Raw genomic sequence first — 18,268 nt, 5'->3', positions numbered from 1 at the left:
GGAGCAGGTTATAACGAGACTCCAGTTTCAATACGATTCTGAACAAATTATCATTTGATGTGCGGACTGTAATGAAACAAATATCACCTGCAAAGGATGTCAAGTTATGTGGTCAAGAAAGAAGGAACAGAAATTCGCTGTGAGAAATAAAACTTCTCACAGATAATTGGTTTCTTGTGGAAAATTCAATCATTATGAGTTATAACACCAGTCACTTAAAAAAACCGGCAGTAACCAAATTAGTTAACGCCCAAATAACTTTCATAATAATCCGATAATTTTGTATCCCTTTACCATCAGTCATAAACGCTATATTCAATATTTGCTTGTGCGTCACCTTATGGTAAACCAACGCCATGCAGTCGGAGAAATCATTATCGGAAAACACTTTAAATATTTCCAGTCTTCTTCTAATGGCTCCAATATGTCATCAGATAAACAATAACGGGATTTACGGGTCATAGGTCACACGTTAAAATAGTGCTGCGAGCGAGTGTGGTATATAATCGTCCCTGCACCTGCGCTGGGATCTTTGTGAAAGCCACTCCTCACGTCATCCCAGATGACTAAGAGACTCACAATAGCCAATCTGAAAAAGGCACAGCGCTTGCACTTTCTGCGGTGCTTAAAGAAATGCGGTATGGGGAAGCAGTTCCTCATGAACATTTCCCGGAGCACCATAGAAACTGTCCTCAGTAGTGGCATCACTGTGTGGTACAACAATATTACCATGCATGACAGAGATACACTACAAAAGGTTGTGGCAATGGCACAGAGGATTATAGGATGTGATTTACCATCAATTGACGAGATCCACACCATCATTCACATGATCCCAACCATCCCGGCCACTACCTTTTCTCACCCCTACCCTTCTGGCAAGTGATACCACACTGTTAAATCATGGACAACTTGACTCAAATACACTGCGGTACGCATCCTCAACAGCTAACTGCAGTGCCTTAATACACATCTGCACTACACACTTTTTACATAGTCTACCATTTTGTTTGGTCTACTACATATTTATTGTTCCTGTTGTCTACATTGTGTGGTGCTGTCTGTTGTACTGTGTGCGTCCCGAGAGATCAGCGCGATTAAGAATTCCAATGTATGCGTACTGTACGCATGGCGATAAACTACTCTACTGTCCATGGCAAAGCTTAACGAGAACTGGCTGTCCTCTGTAGAGCGTTCATCACCAAACGGCTTTCTTTGGAGAAACTTTGTTGAACCTCGCAGAACATTACAAAACACTCCCGATGTAGGACACCCCACCCCTTACTATCAACGTGAAGCTGCCCCCCCCTACAAACGGCAGAAACAATGATACCCAACTTATTCGTTTGTGTTACGTTTCGCTAACTAGCAAAGTGATAGAACAACAGGTTTTAAAGTGTGCGTGTCCAGGAGACATTTTACAGCGCAGGAGCTGCGCTGAGCCTGTTTGAAGAGTTTGTCAGGTTACAGTGAAGTGCGGTTGTCATGGAACCAAAATCTTACACCCAAAAAGATGAGCTGAGAGGTCTACTTTTCCCAATCTAATTTGTACGATTTTAATATACACAACCCGAACACACTAAAATATCGGCAATTACGTCTTGCTTTATACTGTTTTCAGTCCATTCGTTAACCTTACTTGAGTTGGGCCGCTTTAGATGCTTCAGTCAAGCTACTTTTTAATTTTCTTTCAAATAAAACATTTTATCTTTCTCGGGATGTCCCTAATAGCTTGCAGTAAGGCCTTGATTAGATACAGTACATTATGTGTATATGGTACTTATGCCAATTAATAGTAGGCAATTCTGTCTGTAATTTAGCACTGTGGTTCATCACTGAAGGCCAGATAGACCCTTTTTAATAACACTTTACACATAACAAAAGAGAACCCAAACAGCATATTGCTGCTTAGTAAGTGGGTAATTTTTGACCCAACCCAAAACCTACTGCTAACATCAATCCTGACCGTAAAACCACTCTTAAGATCCTATACTAACACTGTGAGAATTGAGGAAATGTTTTATAGGAGTGATATCTGAAGAGAAAAATACACAGGTAACCGAAAACCTTTTAAATTCTGCCAGTTTGTGCAAATGAAAAGGCTGTATTGCATGTGGCTGACATGATGTAAAGTTAAGAAATAGAAGAATTGAATGTTTTCTTCAATATAGAAAACAAATGAGAAGCCGCACAAAGACAGGAAAATCATTCTGAAACTCTACAATGTAGCACTGAACTCGTCAAAATTTGGATAAAGAGGCCTTGTAATGGATGTAAAATTACCAAAAACACCTTTACGTTAAAACCATGTAATGCCAGTTAGGAAAACTGCATGCATTTTCTATGAACGCTTACTCCACAGAAGAAAAGACTTAAGATGAGTTTTAGTAAAACCTAGACAATGGCATCATTTATTGTAGCAAGAAACAATCATTTACAAATCAGTTAACAGAAAATACTTTTTTTGCAAACTACAACTTTGCAGGTCGGTAATTTATTACAGACATTGTATTACATTTCCTTTGTAAACTACAGTCTAGTTTATAAAACATGACAGTAAGAACGGACACCATCAGATGCTCATCAAAAAAGCATTAGAGATGTCACAATATCACAACAGATTAGAACGCTACAAAACAAGTTTTCTTTTCTTTTAAAAATGCTGAGTTCATACATCGTACCCTAAATCCCAAGGATACAGAGTGGATTATCTTGTATTACAGCAGAAATCAATAAATAATGATTTATAAAGACTTACTGTTTCTTTTTCTTTTTAATATGTAGGGACTAGAAACAGATCCCATTTCTTTTATATATATTTCAACATATTTATATTTAATTCTTCCTCAGTAATACTGAGTAACATACATGTAATGTATGCATGATGAAACACAAAATCCCTCTAAACATTGTGACATCTCTAATTGACAAGACATTTAAGACTTAGATTTCTGAAACAAAATCCTGCTTTCGTAAAAACACCTTATTTACACATTAAACACACCTGGCCACAGGCTTGCTTCAAACAAGTATTACAGTCATTGAAAACCATTTTAAAGATGAGCAAAAAAGGAAAAGAAAGAATCTTCCCTCTTCTTTTCCTAAAAGCACCTCAAATGGTTTGTCAACACAACTGTTTTCTGAAAGAACAAAGACAAAAGTGTCTAAAAAACACTGTGCAATCTTTGCACTTACTCAGACAATACGTTTGTCCCATCTTCCTTTATTTTCCATTCCTGCATAGACAGATTAGTCTGGTGCACTTGTTCACTAGGCATGTGACAATGCCCTTTTCTTTACACTTCCCGAGAGATCCTAGTACAGTAAATTATAAATACTGTGCCCTGGCAAGGATGTTTACTCACAAGACAAACAGCATCCCTGTTCTGTAACTGCTGTGCACCTCAGGAATGACATTTTTTTCTATTTTCCTTTTGTTCAAAATATTGGAATCCAATTTCACCACAGTCTGGACATAAACAGTATTTTCCCACAAAAACAAATTCTACCAGGGGCTTATATCATGAAAAGTAGTGGCAGTTACCTGAATGACAAGAACAACATTCTGAGATCTTGACATGTAGAGCTGAAATACATTTTAATATCTAAATGCATACACCATCGGTATGTATGCGGATTTAGCTTATGGATTCTGGTTACATGAGACCCTTATCGAAACAGAAAACTGATGATTTCTACAGAAAAAAAAACCTTTTAAAATTAAACCTACTTTTTGTTAAGGGACAAATATACATCTACTTAATACTGAAGCTTTAAACAAAGACTTAAGAATCTCTTCTATAAAATGTTCTAAAATAAAGGAAAAAAAACATTCATAAGCACTTTTTACAAAGATTATACAGTAGCACAATAAAATAAAAATTGGTGTACAAATTAATGAAGTAACATTTTTAAGACACCAATAAATAACCAGTGTTTACATTATCAGTAATCTTTCTTTTACTGTTGCAGACAAAAGCATTAACATAAAATAAGCCAAGCTGTTTTTTTCTCTACAAAAGCAATTTTTTTTATTCCCCTAAGATATAACAGAGGGCCCGATCCTTATACCCCTGCAATTTCTTTAGCACAGACGACAATTAAATGTATAAATAACAAGGCAGTGTTTCTTTTCTCCATGTAAAATAAAAAGTACATAAATAAATACAAAATGAATAGAACATAATTCTCATCCTCGTTAGTATAAAACCATATAAAAGGGATCCTTCAGTCAAAAGTTTTTTGTTATTTTTCCTTGCTTTTCAAAAAAATATTTAAAAGAGTGCTTCTTCAGTTCTTACAAAAAAACATCTAAATGGTCCAAACAGGCCAGAGATTTTCATTTCCACTCTACTTGAATTGATCTGGAATGTGCCCAATTTGGGACTGCATGCTTGTAGGAGGGCTGGAGATGCCTTCTGACCAATCAGACATGTTGGAATGTGGAGAAGAGCTAGACCATTGATCAGGGGATCCTGGGGAAGGGGTCAGAAAGGGGTGATCAGACATCTGGTGCTGGTGGTTGGGTGTGTTGTCCAAGGGGGCAGAGTAACTATGTTGTGAGGGAGGGGTAAGGAACTGGGTGCTGGGCATGGTCTGGTTGAGTGAGGTGGGAAGGATCTGCGTCTCCTGGGGCAAGATGGTGTGGATCGGTATGGCGTTTCCAGGCACCTGCTGCAGATCGGACTGGCTCAGGTCACTGCTTATGAAGTTCTGGCTGATGGTGTGACCACTAGTGGCAGTATTAGAGTTCTGGTGCTGCAGCTGAATGCTCTGCTGCTGTTGCTGCTGCTGCTGTTGCTGTTGTAACTGCTGCTGAAGGTTCTGCTGGTGCTGCATCTGCTGCATCTGTTGCGCCTGCATTAAATGCGGCTGGGTGGTGAGCCTGGTGTTCTGCATCCCCTGGTAGCTCATCATCTGTGACAGAGTGGTGGTGGGGAGCCCATTGTGCAGAGAGGTCATCATGCCATGCTGGAGGGATGGGGTGGCCTGGTGCATGCCTCCTTGGCCTGTATTCCTCATGGGGTTGAACTGGTTCTGCCCCATATTGCCGTGCATCCTTGAGAGCCAGTCGCACTGGCCATTCATGCCGGAGCCCCCACCCATTGCCATGGTCATGTTACCGTTGCTTAGCACAGAGCTGCTGGGGCTGGAGACAGGCAGATGGGAGAGACGGGGTGGCACCGAATCAAACTGCATCCTGCTGGAGCCTCCCATGGTCATGTCCTGCTTACCTGCCATGCCCAGGTGATTGACCCCGATGTGGGTGTCCGACATGCCCTGCAGATGGTTGAGGGGCATGGAAGGGGACTGCTGGAAGGGTGACGTCATCATGGGTGGAGAAGCTACATCTGACAGGTACCCGTGAGGAGACTCCAGGGAATCCACGGGGGAGAGGACAGCCGAGCTGTCCAGCAGACTTCCTTTGCCATCCTGGGACTTCTTCCTCCTGGCCTTGATATCTTTGGCATCTTTGCCATTGCAGCTGATGCCCTTGGCACTCGGTTTCCTGGCTTTCTTGCCCTGTGCCGAAGGCTTCATGCTGCCAAGGTAGCTGTTTGGCGAACAGAGAGGAGGGGAGAGGGTGGCGCTGATGGGTCCGTTGTGCATGGGAGGGCTCCTCACCAGATTGTACTCGTCCAGCAGGCGCACGATGTCGTGATGCATGCGTTCCTGGGCGATGTCACGCGGCAGCCGGTCCATGTGATCGGTGATCTCGCGGTTGGCGAAATGATCCAGCAGGACCTTGGCGGTCTCGTAGCTTCCTTCTCGAGCAGCAAGGAACAGAGGCGTTTCCTCCTGGTGAGAGGGAGAGAAGGTCCGTGTCAATAAGTCTTCCTACACGGCTGTAGGCTTAACTTTTCAGATCTCTCAGGCTTTGCACTATACACCGTGTTAAGCAAAACGATAATGCATTTCTTCACATTGACATCATGGCAACATACACCTAAAGAGGTTCATGGCTTAAGGATAAGGCTCTGTTGCCAGTATCTGCATGACAGAAATATAACGCTCACCTTATTGTTTTGCATGTCTTTGTTGGCGCCATTCTTGAGAAGCACCACAGCAGCATCCACATTGTTCACTGCGGCAGCCCAGTGCAAAGCTGACTTGCCTGAAGACACACAAAAGTATAAAAAATATTTTTAGTTAAGAAAATAGCACAGCATTTTTCTCCTGAGTGGAATCAATTTAATTAAGACATTATTGGGAAAAGATTTAAGACTCACTGGGCAGTCTGACTTGAATTCACACTGGGCAGCAATAAAAGGAAATGGCCGCAGGATTTTTCACAAGACCAAAGCCATAGTGAAAGTCAGGGCAAAGGATTTGGACATTTTTCATTTACAATCACCTGTAATACCTTTTATTGTTATGTATGGTTACAGGCTATGGCTTTGTCCCTTAATTTAGAAACCTGATCTCAAAGTCTTTAAGAAAAGGCCTCAGAAATTGAAGTGTTTAACTGAGTTGGACCTAGCGTACCAAAGTCATCGATGGCGTTGACATCCGCATGGCAGTTGATGAGTTCCTCCACCATGCCCTCCACTGCCAGGCGTGCAGCCAGGATGAGAGGCGTGGTGCCGTCGTGCATGCGGGCATCCAGATCTGTGGCCCTGTTCCGGATCAGGATCTGAAAAGGAGGTGAGTGACCCACGTTAGCGAAAATTAAGCCGGATAACACGGAGAAGGACATGCATCTAACACTAAATATAGAATCTGATCTGTTAAGCAGAGGCACCGGCAGGCTGTGAGAGCTCTGCGGCTGTGACCTTAATCAGAGAGGTTCCTGACAAATTTAACCCCATCTGTGCTTTATATTAAACTGCTAAGCCTCTGTGCCTGCCTAGTCAAAAGTCCTAAATTATAAAAACAGTTTGGGAGAGTGCAATATCTTAACATAGGCAAGAAAGGATCAGAAAATATATCCAAACAATCAGGGGGAAGCGAGGCAGGTCTCATGCAGGAATTGTCACTTTTCCACTGCTGGATTCTGGGACACACTACCTGGAAAACCCCCTGGGCGTCTGCAGCCACAGCGGCGTGAAGGGGCGTCCTGCCCATGTTGTCCTGGATGTTGGCATCTGCACTGGCCTCCAGGAGGCGCTTGGCGGCGTCGGAGCGGGCATACCGGGCGGCCAGGTGCAGGGCCGTCTCGCCCGTGCGGTCCGTCTGGTTGTGCAGGTTGGCACCCTGGTAGATAAAATCGGAGATGACGTTGGCCGAGGCATCCTCCTCTTCCTCGCTGTTCCCGGTCTCCAGGCCTCCTCCGCTGCAGGAGGCGATCATCAGGGGAGTGAAGCCATCTGCAAGACAAAGACCACAGACATCAGCGCTACTCACACCTATACGACCTGACAGAATACCATCCGAATCCGGGTGCTTGCTAAACTAGCTTCAAAAATACACCTTTCTTTGCAGTGTACTTACTCTACTTCGAGAAGCAAATTTCAAAATGCCTTGAAAAACGCAGAAAACCATCGTCTTCGTTAAAATGCTCAGCCAGTTCATTCGAAAAGCACCTTTTAGATCTTTCTGCTATTTTATGCCTTTGATTTTGAATGCGAGCTTGCCGATTCGCGGAAAATGAAGTGCACGCAGTTGACGAGCTCTGCTCTCGGATTTGTGGAATCCATTTTAGGGGTTTTAACTTCTCAACACAGGTATGTGAATTAAAACCAATATTGTATTTTATTATTAAATGGCATAACAAAGAGAAGGGTTGGAAGGCAAATTATTAACCAAGCACAAACGGGAGCTCTCCCAAGTGGCCTCAGCTTTCAGTCTTTTGCTTTGAACCTCATAGTACTGCCCTAAGGGCGACTGAGCTTAAACCACTCCTACATACTGAAGATGTTCACAAGCTACACTAGAGGCATATTCCTGAGTATCCAATGCTGCTATCAGTGTCAGTGACAACAGCTGGTTTCTTTACAGACAAGACTGTAAGTAAGATCAGACAGAATCACCTTTGCATTTTGTCTTACTGTAAATGCCGATCTATTTAATTGTAAAAGAAAAACTCTGCCAAAGACTGAGAAATGGAAGTTGTGGATTTTAACCTACTAAGATTACTCAATTAAAAATACATAAGAGCCGTGTGAAATTAGCTTTGCAGTCAGTACCTGGACCGCGGACATTGACGTCCATGCAATCGTTGTCGATCTCGCCCTGAGGGGGGGTGGGGGCCATGGAGGGGATGCGGAGGTCTGCGGCATCCAGGTGCTGCTGTGTCCACTGCCGGTGGTCAGTCTGGTCATCCAGGTCCAACATCGCCTGCTCTTCAAACTGAAAGGCAGAGAAACTACTGTGGTCAGACACAGGAGACACCCTACCTCCTCCCTGCCTTCAGAAGACAAGAGCTGAAACAGCTCACAGCTAATATCCACTAAATGATTCCATCATTGTTAAAAAATGATAAAAATGATATGAAAAAAAGTAACATAATATTCCAGTTAATAATTTACATTATAGTAATGATATGATTGATTTCTCCTCATGCCATTGCTAAAAAAAATTATTCTCCTCAATGTACACTTACTATTACAAAGGATTTTAAGCTGTTTTTTTCTCTTCAGTCATAAAGCAGAACTGTTACAAGTTCTCATCTTACCCTGAATCTCTTGGTGTCTGAAGGTTCCTCATCTCCCCACTCGTTCTGATTATCATCCATGAGGGACATGTCGGAGGAGTTCTTCAGTGGCCTGTTTCCGTCGCACGGGAGAAAGAAATCCCATTATTTGAAAGCCCGACACGGGAGGAAGATCAACCTGCCCTTCTCCCATGTGTACTGACTGGGACCGTGGCAGAGAAAAAGGAAAAGGCACCCCAAGAGAGCAAGCAAGTGAAAATTAACAGCAGCACTTGGGTCTTGTTCTGTCACGCAGTCAAAATCCGAGCTGTTTTACAGCACCAATGCTCTTTACTGTACCCCACCACCCAAAGGTCTTAACAACCTCCAACCATCTCTCCCCCACCCTCTTTTGCACTGCACTCTCTATCTTTGACACCCACCCCCTGATGAAACGACTAAACAAATACTCCACCCCACCCCCCCACCAGAAGCAGTTTTCCTCAGATCGGGAAGCAGGAGGCGACAGAAGTCTTTAACGCTGGTGATCACTCACTTCAATCCCACAGAGTCCTCCCCCACCGGCTCCCGGCGTTTCTTCTTGTTGGGTTCATTCACTTTGAAGCCCTCGGGGAACCACAGCTGGCCGTGCTCCCGGCGCCGCTTCCTGGAGACCACCACCCCCACGCCAACGAACGCCAGCAGCGCCAGGGCGGCCAGCACCACGTAGATGGGGTAGAGCTCCGAGGGCGAAGAGTGGTCCGTGTTCTCACCTACCACGGGAGAGAGGAACATTCTGTCAGTCGGCATCCAACAGCCAAAGCTCAGGCGTCATGGTAGGAGAGAGCGAAGTGAGAAGACGAGCCCCCGTCTTGCCCAAGAATTCTATTTGTATACAGAAACCAGGCGGGCAAGTGAGATAATTTGTAAAACAAGGTCGTTTCACTCGCTAATAATCAGAATTGCTAACCACTTCTCAAGCAAAAGAAGCAGGGAAAAAAAAAACACCTCCTTTCCCCCTTTTCAGCTCAGTGTACCAGGAGACAACTTTACCATTTCTTCTTTAAGAAAAAAAAAAAGGGATTAATGAACTTCAAATTACTGCACGCGCTTTAAGCTGTAAAGACGGCGGATTTATTAGGATTTTCAAGATAACAAAGACTCCCAACTTCTAGCACACTCCCGATCAATTTTTTCTCCTCTTTTTTTTTTTTCGCTAACGATTTTGAAATGATAAACTCTCACCACCTAACCCCTTAGAGATGCGCTAAGTCCTGGTATTACATTCAACAAGGTGAAGGTTGCAGCATCCCCTTAACACAAGAAGAGGGGGTAGGGGGGTAGATTGGATCTGATTTACTGCAATTAACCATTTTGAAACCTGCAATCTGCAATTATTTAAATCCAAATGCCGGGGAAGGCTGTTTATACAATGTAAATTATAACTATCTTCTCATTGTACAACACTACAGAAATCTCAAAGGTCCAAAAGCAAAAGAATCTTGTGAAGGAAAAGAACACAAAAATAACAAATCCAATCAGTGATACAAAACTCAAGGGTGTGGGAGCAGTAGGTGGGTGATTGCCTCGTTAAGGGAGTGATTAGTGTTCAGAGCTGCAAAGCCCGCATGTGCACTCACTTGTAACAGCCTCAATGATGTAGGGAACATTCAGGTTTCCACTGGAGGCCAGAGCTCCCAGGAAGGCAGCCACATCTGTTGCACTTTGGAAACATTCTGTAGACTGCTGGTAACACTGCCGGTTGTCAATTTCCAAATACACCACTGACCTACAAAAGAAAAGTAAAAAAGAAACATCTTATAATTACACCGCGGGCAAGTTCTTCTACATTTGGCTCCACATAGAAAGGACAGTTGGCTTGAACTTAAGGTAGGGGTGTAAACAGTGGAGATACTAATAAAAATCTCTCAGTACAAAAGAAAAGCTACAGTGATAAGTCAATATCAAAGGTTTCTCTGCATTTTTAATGACTGACAGTTTTCTCTTGAAAAATAAAGCAAGGCAAGGAGGTTATAAAGAAAGGCTATTGTATCCTAGCTTGTTGAGAGCACTTGATCTCCAATTCTTTTTGGCAGCATCACATGTTCAGCAAGGATACTTTCCTTTTAAAAATAAGTCTATCATGGAAGAGCCGATGGAGGGGAATGACAGAGAAAGAAGACACATTGGCTAAATGTCTTTTGTCTCCTCAAATACCACCCTGGTATCCCCAAGCAGCCAAGGTCCACACTCACCCCTTGATCTGCATCTGGTCCAGCTCCCTGCGCTTCCTGGCGTTCACCACCGTGTACATGGAGTTCTTCATCTTGTTGAAAACATTCCCGGGGATCTCCGTCCAGCTATCCGCCGACCTCTTGATGTTGTGCTTCCTGAGCTCTTGCTCGTTGCCGTAATAGGGGAAGATCATGTACTCGCCGTTGCTGTCTTTGCGGAAGACCACGTTGGTGTGCAGCACCCTGCTGAGCTCCCGGAGGAAGCCGAAGGAGTTGTTCTTCAGCTGGTCCGGGAGGATGTGGACCACCAGCACCAGCCTGCCGTCCGCCAGCTTCTCCGGCATGTTGTTGGCGCAGTCTAGACCGTCCCACTCGCACTCCGCGTTGTTGCAGCCTTGATCGCAGTGCCCATCAGCGTAGTGATCCTTACAATACTGGTCATAGAGTGGACTAGAAAAGGAACCAATGCTGTTATTAAAGCTGGGAAGGGTATTATTTGTGGCTTGATTACATACAGCATTTCTATCAAGAACAGATCAAGCTCTAGTGGAAATGTACTAAACACAATATTCCAGAACCCATACCAGGACTCTGCTAGGACATATTAAATTGTATTTTCTTAGCTCAGCCACCAGCCTTGTCCATTTATCTTTTTACATGCTGACATTGCTGGAGGGGCAACCATTATCGCCTCCTTTCAGAGTATACTGCTGGTCTTGCACATGGTTTATGTTAATTATGCCAACAACTTGAACAAGAGGAATCATTAATGCTGACACAGGAATCATTAATGCTGATACATTAGTGTTTTGAGAATAAATATTAATTTCTTCATCCCAAAGTTAATGGGAGGATGTGGTCCAAAACGTCGGCTGATATCCGCCAACTATAAAATGGAGATGTCATCTCACGGCTATGCACTGAACCAGAAGAAAGCCGCCTGCAGGCAAGAGACGCAACACTTACTTGCACTGGCCCTCCAAATTCTGGCAGTCGAAGCCGTCGTAGAGGCAGCCGGCGTTGTCGCACTGCTCGTCGCACTTGCCGTCGTTGAAGTAGCGCCAGCACTGCAGGGACATGGTGCAGTTCTTCCAGGGGTCGTCGAAGTTGAGGGAGCAGTCCCCGCCATCCCAGCCGCAGGCGTGGTTGTTGCACAGGCGGTCGCAGATCTTGTCGTTCCTGCGCTTCTCGCACTCGGGGATCTCGCAGCTGACCGCGACCTCGGGAGGAGGCGTGATGTCCCGCCCGAACCCGCCCTGGAAGTTGTAGTCCAGGATGTGGCACAGGAGCCCGTTGAAATTGGTGGGGCAGATGCAGTGGTAAAAGGGAGCCTCCAGGGAGTTCTCACAGGTGCCCCCGTTGTAGCAGGGGTTGGAGTTGCAGGGGCTATTGGCCGGGTACTGGCATTCAGGCCCAGTGAAGGCGTCGGTGCACAGGCATTTGGGATTCTTGTGACCCAGGATGCACGTGCCCCCGTTTCGACACCGCAACGTACCACACGAGTGAGTGTCGTATTCGCAGGTGGATCCGGTGAAGCCCTGCAGAGACAAGAGAATAATTCAGTTGGCCCTTTATAGCTACACGACAAATTTCCAATTCCAGCTTTCCAATTGCTCTGATGTACTTACAGGAGGACATTTGCAGATGAAGCCATGTGGAGTGTTACTGGCCACGGCGCATGTTCCTCCATTCCGACATGGCTTTCCTTTGCAGCCATCAAATACTGTATCGCAGCGCTGCCCTGTTGTACAGAATTAAAATACACATTTCACTTCAGAGAATCTAACTGCACCAGGAACAATCTGATGCAATACTCAAAAAGTGGTTTTGGGCGCTAAGCTTCAATGGGGAATCGGCAACTGAGCTAACCGAGCCTAATCTTTGTAGACGGCAATGATTTTTCAGCGACTTAGTGATCACGTTGGGTTTAAATTTGTCAAGATTCTTGGGAAAATCCATCTTAAAACTTGGCACCGTTTAAATACTGCTACCGAGTAAACGCATGAGTAAACGCATTTCTCACCTGTGTAGCCTGTGCGGCATTCACAGCGGTAGCTGTTGACAAGCTGTATGCAGTTCTGAGTGCCTCGCGGGTCGCAGGGGTTGGACAGGCACTCGTTGACGTCCCCTTCACAGCGCTCCCCCACAAAGCCTGCCAGGCAGATGCAGTGGTAGCCGCCCACTCTGTCCACACACTTGCCGTTGTTGAAGCACTTGGGCTCCTGCGTGATGGGATCTACAAAAGGGTTGCAATCGTCCACGTTGATCTCGCAATGCACACCTAGATGAGGGGGGGGGGAAAAGACGTCAGTAAGTCAACAGGGCAAATGTGGTTAACTTAACATGTGCTACTGGGCTAGAGTGGCTTTTTTGTATTCTGGATCTCCATAAAAACCATGCAGACACCAGCAGCAGTGTGGAGGAGTGGTTAGGAGACTCTTGGTCAGAGGGTTGTGGCTTTCGAATCACGGGTAAGGACATTGGCTGCTATATACTTGAGCAAGGTACTTCACTCAGATTGCTCTAGCAAATTACCCAGCTGCACAGATGGGTCCTCTCCAGGTTGTCATTACAAACGAGAATTTGTTCTCAACGAACTTATCTGGTTGAATGAAGGATTAAATAGAATTAATTAAATGTCTTAGGAAACCTTTGTTATCCATAAAAGGGCTTCATTAATGTGTTAATTCTGTAATCAATCCAATGTCCCAATGGGTGACTCCAATTTTAGACAGGTAACTTGACAGGTAAAGTCATTACCATCTCAAACAGTAAACAAGGAGTAACTGTTAGAAATGTGTAGGGCTCTCTCCTGACCTTGAGTTCCCCGCGGACAGGAGCACTTGTATGTATTGATGAGGTCAATGCAGGTCCCTCCATTCTGACAGGGCTGGGAAAGGCACTCATTGATCTCCTCTGAGCAGTTGACTCCATGGTATCCTGGCACACACTGTGAAAGAAGGAACACACAGCAATTAATGCCTGACATAAAACAACTTGTGTTGTTTACCCGGCTTTTGTGTTTACTTATTGTTTTGCTATATAAGCAACTTCTAACAATGGAGGTGCACATAAACTAGTACCTTAAGACTACATTTGAAAAAACACAATCAGCTTTTTAGATGGCATTAGTAGTGAAGGCAGTTTCATCAAAGGGAAAAAAGCTCAGAAGCAGATGGATCAGTGCTGTGCTGCATGTCGCTGTACTGAAATAAAATCAGAGCAGAATGCTTCACTTTCAGCAAAAAGACCTGAAGGCATAAGGAATAAATTTAAGGTCTGGTTTCAGTTTTAACTCGAACGACAGCAAAATTAAAAATGGAATTGCCATTGGAAATGGAACGAACGAAGTCTCTCTTGGACTAAAGTCTTCAGATGTAAGTCCTGGGAAAATGGAGGAATCAGATATAGATGAGAAGACGAAATGAAAAAGATTGGGGGTCTCACCTCGCAAGTGTATCCACCCAGGTAGTCCGTGCAGGTGGCTCCATTCTGGCAGGGATTAGGTGTGCACTCATCCACTTGTTCTTCGCAGTAGCTGCCAGTGTAGCCTGCCTGGCATCGACAGTAGTGGGTATTGCCAGCATCCAGACACTGGCCAGAATTCCTGCACAGCTGCGTCACATCAACACCTAGAGTTCCAAGGCAGACAGCAGCAGATCTTTGTGAGTATGACTGCACTGGGTGACTGGGTAACTACACACTCAGGCTTAAAACACCAACTGACTTTCACTGGATTTTATCAGAAGCTTCATATGCATTGTAAGGGGGTGTCTTTACCTTGCTGTTTAGCTGCAACCTCGCAGGAAACGCTGGGGACGTCACAGTAAAGACCAGTCCAGCCACTCTGGCACTCACAGCGGTACGAAGTGCCAGTCTGCCAACACGTGCCACCGTTCTTACAGGGCGAAGAGTCACACCAGCGCACCAGGTTCTGAAAGATGGAAATAAGGCAACTTTCTCACTTTCCAAAGAATAAAGGAAGCAGAAGAGACAGGAAGCCATGACATGGAGACACGTTTTCATAGTTTTAAATATGGCAACTGAAATGTACAAGCTAGATTCAGTTGTGAGCAAACTGAACATTTTACCTTTATAAACAACTTTCTCAGTATCTGAGTATGAAAATATATTGAGTATGAAATTCAGAATGCCAATTTTTCCAGTTCTCCTTTAAAATATGATCTTACAGTGATAGACATAATTTAACACTGAAACAATATTATTAAAACATGTTGCTCACAACATTTGTAAGTAATTTACAATGACCACGATAAAGAGAACAGCCTTTATTAATTTTCTTGGTATTCAGGTTGCAAAGAAAAAGATTAAAATTTTATGTCTTTTCTGCCAGTAGCCACAATTTATGGTAAATTGATAGCAATTGATCCTAGAGAATTATTTTGTATAATTTCAGCTCTATAGAATATGGATTGTTCCTTAAGAAGCCAGAATATAATAACTTCTTTTTACGCTAGAATTATACGGTAACGCGACGTTGCACATGAAGTACCGAGAGTATTTTTTAGACCGTATCATTATGCATCGTGTAGAGAATACGTGTAAAACAGACAGAGATGTGAATGACAATACAGATTGTCATAACATGTTTTGTTTTTTAAGTTAATTGTGAATTAACTCAAGTTGAAAACACCAGCCTTACAGAAAAAGCATTTGATACCATCTAGCAATTCTCACACTATAATACGTCCAATGTCCATTTTAAGGGGATGTTTTGCTGGCATCAAACTTTTAAGGAGAAAGTTGGGAAACAGGCCGTTAACTTTGATTCAAAGATTCAATGACACGTTTGGGTCAAAGGGCAGAGCAGGCGGTCGTGTTACCTGGCAGTTCAGGCCGGTGTAGCCCTGAGGACAGGTACACTTGTAAGTGCCATAGCTGTCCTGGCAGGTGCCGCCGTTCAGGCAGGGCTTGGAGTCGCACTCGTTGATGTCGTGCTGGCAGTAGCTTCCCGTGAAGCCAGGAGGACACAAGCAGGTGAAAGTGTTGATGCCGTCCACACAGGTACCGCCGTTAAAGCAAGAGCTGTGAAAAAGACGAGCAGAAGAGAGGCCGCTCAGAATCTGGACTTTTATTTTGCTGGAATTCTGCCAGCAGGCTTCTGTATCCGCCCCATTCCCAATTGCCCACCGCTGACGTCAAAGATTAAGCAGGAAAAAAAAAAGAAGAGATCAAACAGCGCAGCCGAATTCAATACTAGAGAGTGGAAGGGATCTAGGTGGTGCCCTTATCTAATTACTTCTGTGTCTCCCCCAACTCAGACAAGAGCTGCATTGCAAAAGGAAGCAATTTGAGAGTATGAAGGAGGTCACGCAGCCCCACAGCTGGTGCGGAGTGACGGGGAGGCCATCCGTGCACGCAGCAGGGCTGGGAGAGCAGGTGTCAAGGGACAGGGGGCGTTACCTCTCCGTGCAGTCGGGAGTGTTGTTTTCACACTGGATGCCACTGAAGCCCGGCGGACAGGTGCAGGTGTAGCCATTGACACAGTCTGTGCAGTTGGCGCCATTTTTGCAGGGGTTGCTGTCACACTCGTTGATGTCCTCCTCGCACTTGCTTCCCCGGAAGCCCGGCAAACAGGCGCACAGGAAGCCGTCTATGCGATCCGTACAGGAGCCTCCGTTACTGCACGGATCTGGGAAAAAGACACAAAGTGGCGCGTTTCTTACACCGAAATCCGTCAAGTTCAGAAAGTGGATTAAACGAAGGAGAAACTGTGCCACAGATACCCTGTCTTCTTTTTCAAATTTCCGAAGCTAAAAATGAAAACACAGCCTTCAAAACTGACCATATCATGTTTGTGTGCGAGTTGCTCTTCAGGGCCAAGGCAGATTATAGGTTTTGCAGGAGTATCTAACTTCAGCATTTGTACTGTCCCCCTGGTACCACAGCATGTTTTCTTGCCAATACTTAGTCTGGTAATGAACTGCAGATGTCCAAGAATCACTTACTGGGCTGGCAGTCGTCAATGTCGGTCTCACAGTTGCGGCCGGTGTAGCCTGGCTTACAGTTGCATTTGTAACTACCGATGGTGTTCTGGCAGGACCCGGAGTTGAGGCAGGGGTTTTTAACACACTCGTTGATGTCAACTTCACAGGTCTGCCCTGCAAAGGGAAGAGAAATGCGAAGCAAAGAGTTTGAGAACACAACACTGCATTCTCACACACACATGCATCACTGCACAGCTTCGAGCAATATCTCTGGTCGGTAACGTTGTTTGTAAAGTCAGGACGCTGTATTATCTCACTATTAAGAACAGTTTTAATATTTTTCCTCCAATAACCTAAAAAGGTCCATGGAAATGATTTTTATTTACTCTGCAAATACCTGATTTCACTGTTAACCATTTAGAAGTAAATTAAATAATTCAGCCTGGGAAGGCTGTAATGGTTTTGAAAAAAAAAAAGAGGATAAGACAAAACTTAAAATCTGGGCCATACAAGAATTTAAAGCACGCACAGCAAGTGGTTGAGTCCTGTTTATTCTCCACAGTGCTAGCTGGTGAAGAGCATCTTACCTTGCCAGCCCTCAGGACACACACAGGAGAAGCTCTCGTAGTCCTCCGATTCCCTGCACACACCTCTGTTCTTACAGGGTTTGGGGCCACAAGGAGCAAGGATTTCCTCACAGTTTTCCCCTGGAAAACAACAAACACCTCAGGTCAGCACACGTGTCCTACACTCATGTTTTATATCTAAACATGATTACTACATTTTTCATTTACTGGTTTTAAGATACAAAAGATGGCATATATACACAAGGTCTCAATGTATCCATTTACTTAAAAAAAAGATTAATTTATCCTTTGAGGAAACATAAGATTGCTACTTCAATGACATTTTTATTTCCTTTTGAAAAGCTGAACTAGGAAAATGAATTAATTATTCACATTTAAAGATTCCACTTAATTAAATTTATACATGAATAGATTTCCCTCAAGGACCATCCTACATTCTGAAAAGTTCTGTCAATTTTGTACTATATTCTGAATCTCCAGAGCCACTTCCATATCTGTTTCCACGGTAACAGGCGAAGGCAGGAAAGCGCCACAGTTTCCTGTCATTGTGCAAGTTGAGACAGGAAGCAGGAAGCGGGCAAACAGGAAATGGGTCAAGCAACAGTTCCCATCCCTACTCGTATTATTCCAGATCTGTGGATTTGTGGATTTTTCCAAAAAGAAGACTCCAAGAAAAAATAAAATCTTTGCCCAAAAACAGTCCATCAGAATCAGTTATTAGTGTGGGTATTTGTCTCTAAACTCACTTTTCTGAAAGGCTTTGAAAACATTTGTGAAACATCCTGTAGGCCAATGGAATAAATCTTTTTTGTTTATATTAAGCCAAGAAAAGGGTTTAGAGTGATTGTCCTCATCACCTATTTAGGTACCTAGAGGCAAAACTAGGGGAACTACAGAACTAATTTTTCCGTGTTTTAATTACCTGAA

General features: G+C 44.1%; 1 protein-coding gene across 2 annotated transcripts in view; it reads right to left on the bottom strand.

The window, feature by feature from the left end:
- Positions 1–2,382: 2,382 nt before the first annotated feature.
- The window catches only part of notch1b (notch receptor 1b), a 46,886-nt gene continuing 31,000 nt past the window's right edge, over positions 2,383–18,268 (bottom strand). For both annotated transcript variants that reach the window (XM_088940545.1, XM_088940546.1), the window contains 19 exons: positions 17,342–17,461; positions 16,776–16,928; positions 16,231–16,459; positions 15,651–15,852; positions 14,587–14,740; positions 14,254–14,438; positions 13,624–13,756; positions 12,830–13,087; positions 12,435–12,547; positions 11,773–12,344; positions 10,828–11,256; positions 10,213–10,361; positions 9,129–9,345; positions 8,615–8,705; positions 8,127–8,289; positions 7,009–7,307; positions 6,487–6,634; positions 6,018–6,115; positions 2,383–5,799 (listed from right to left, as the gene is read on the bottom strand). In XM_088940545.1, the coding sequence (XP_088796671.1) occupies positions 4,351–5,799; positions 6,018–6,115; positions 6,487–6,634; positions 7,009–7,307; positions 8,127–8,289; positions 8,615–8,705; positions 9,129–9,345; positions 10,213–10,361; positions 10,828–11,256; positions 11,773–12,344; positions 12,435–12,547; positions 12,830–13,087; positions 13,624–13,756; positions 14,254–14,438; positions 14,587–14,740; positions 15,651–15,852; positions 16,231–16,459; positions 16,776–16,928; positions 17,342–17,461 (5,162 nt within the window). In that variant the 3' untranslated portion in view covers positions 2,383–4,350. The remainder of the gene's footprint in view (positions 5,800–6,017; positions 6,116–6,486; positions 6,635–7,008; positions 7,308–8,126; positions 8,290–8,614; positions 8,706–9,128; positions 9,346–10,212; positions 10,362–10,827; positions 11,257–11,772; positions 12,345–12,434; positions 12,548–12,829; positions 13,088–13,623; positions 13,757–14,253; positions 14,439–14,586; positions 14,741–15,650; positions 15,853–16,230; positions 16,460–16,775; positions 16,929–17,341; positions 17,462–18,268) is intronic.

The sequence above is a fragment of the Atractosteus spatula genome, chromosome 23 (genome assembly GCF_055471065.1).
Source record: "Atractosteus spatula isolate fAtrSpa1 chromosome 23, fAtrSpa1.hap1, whole genome shotgun sequence".
Lineage (NCBI taxonomy): Eukaryota > Metazoa > Chordata > Actinopteri > Semionotiformes > Lepisosteidae > Atractosteus > Atractosteus spatula.
The sequence above is the reverse complement of the archived record's forward strand: the minus strand, read 5'-3'. Positions and strand labels throughout refer to the sequence as shown.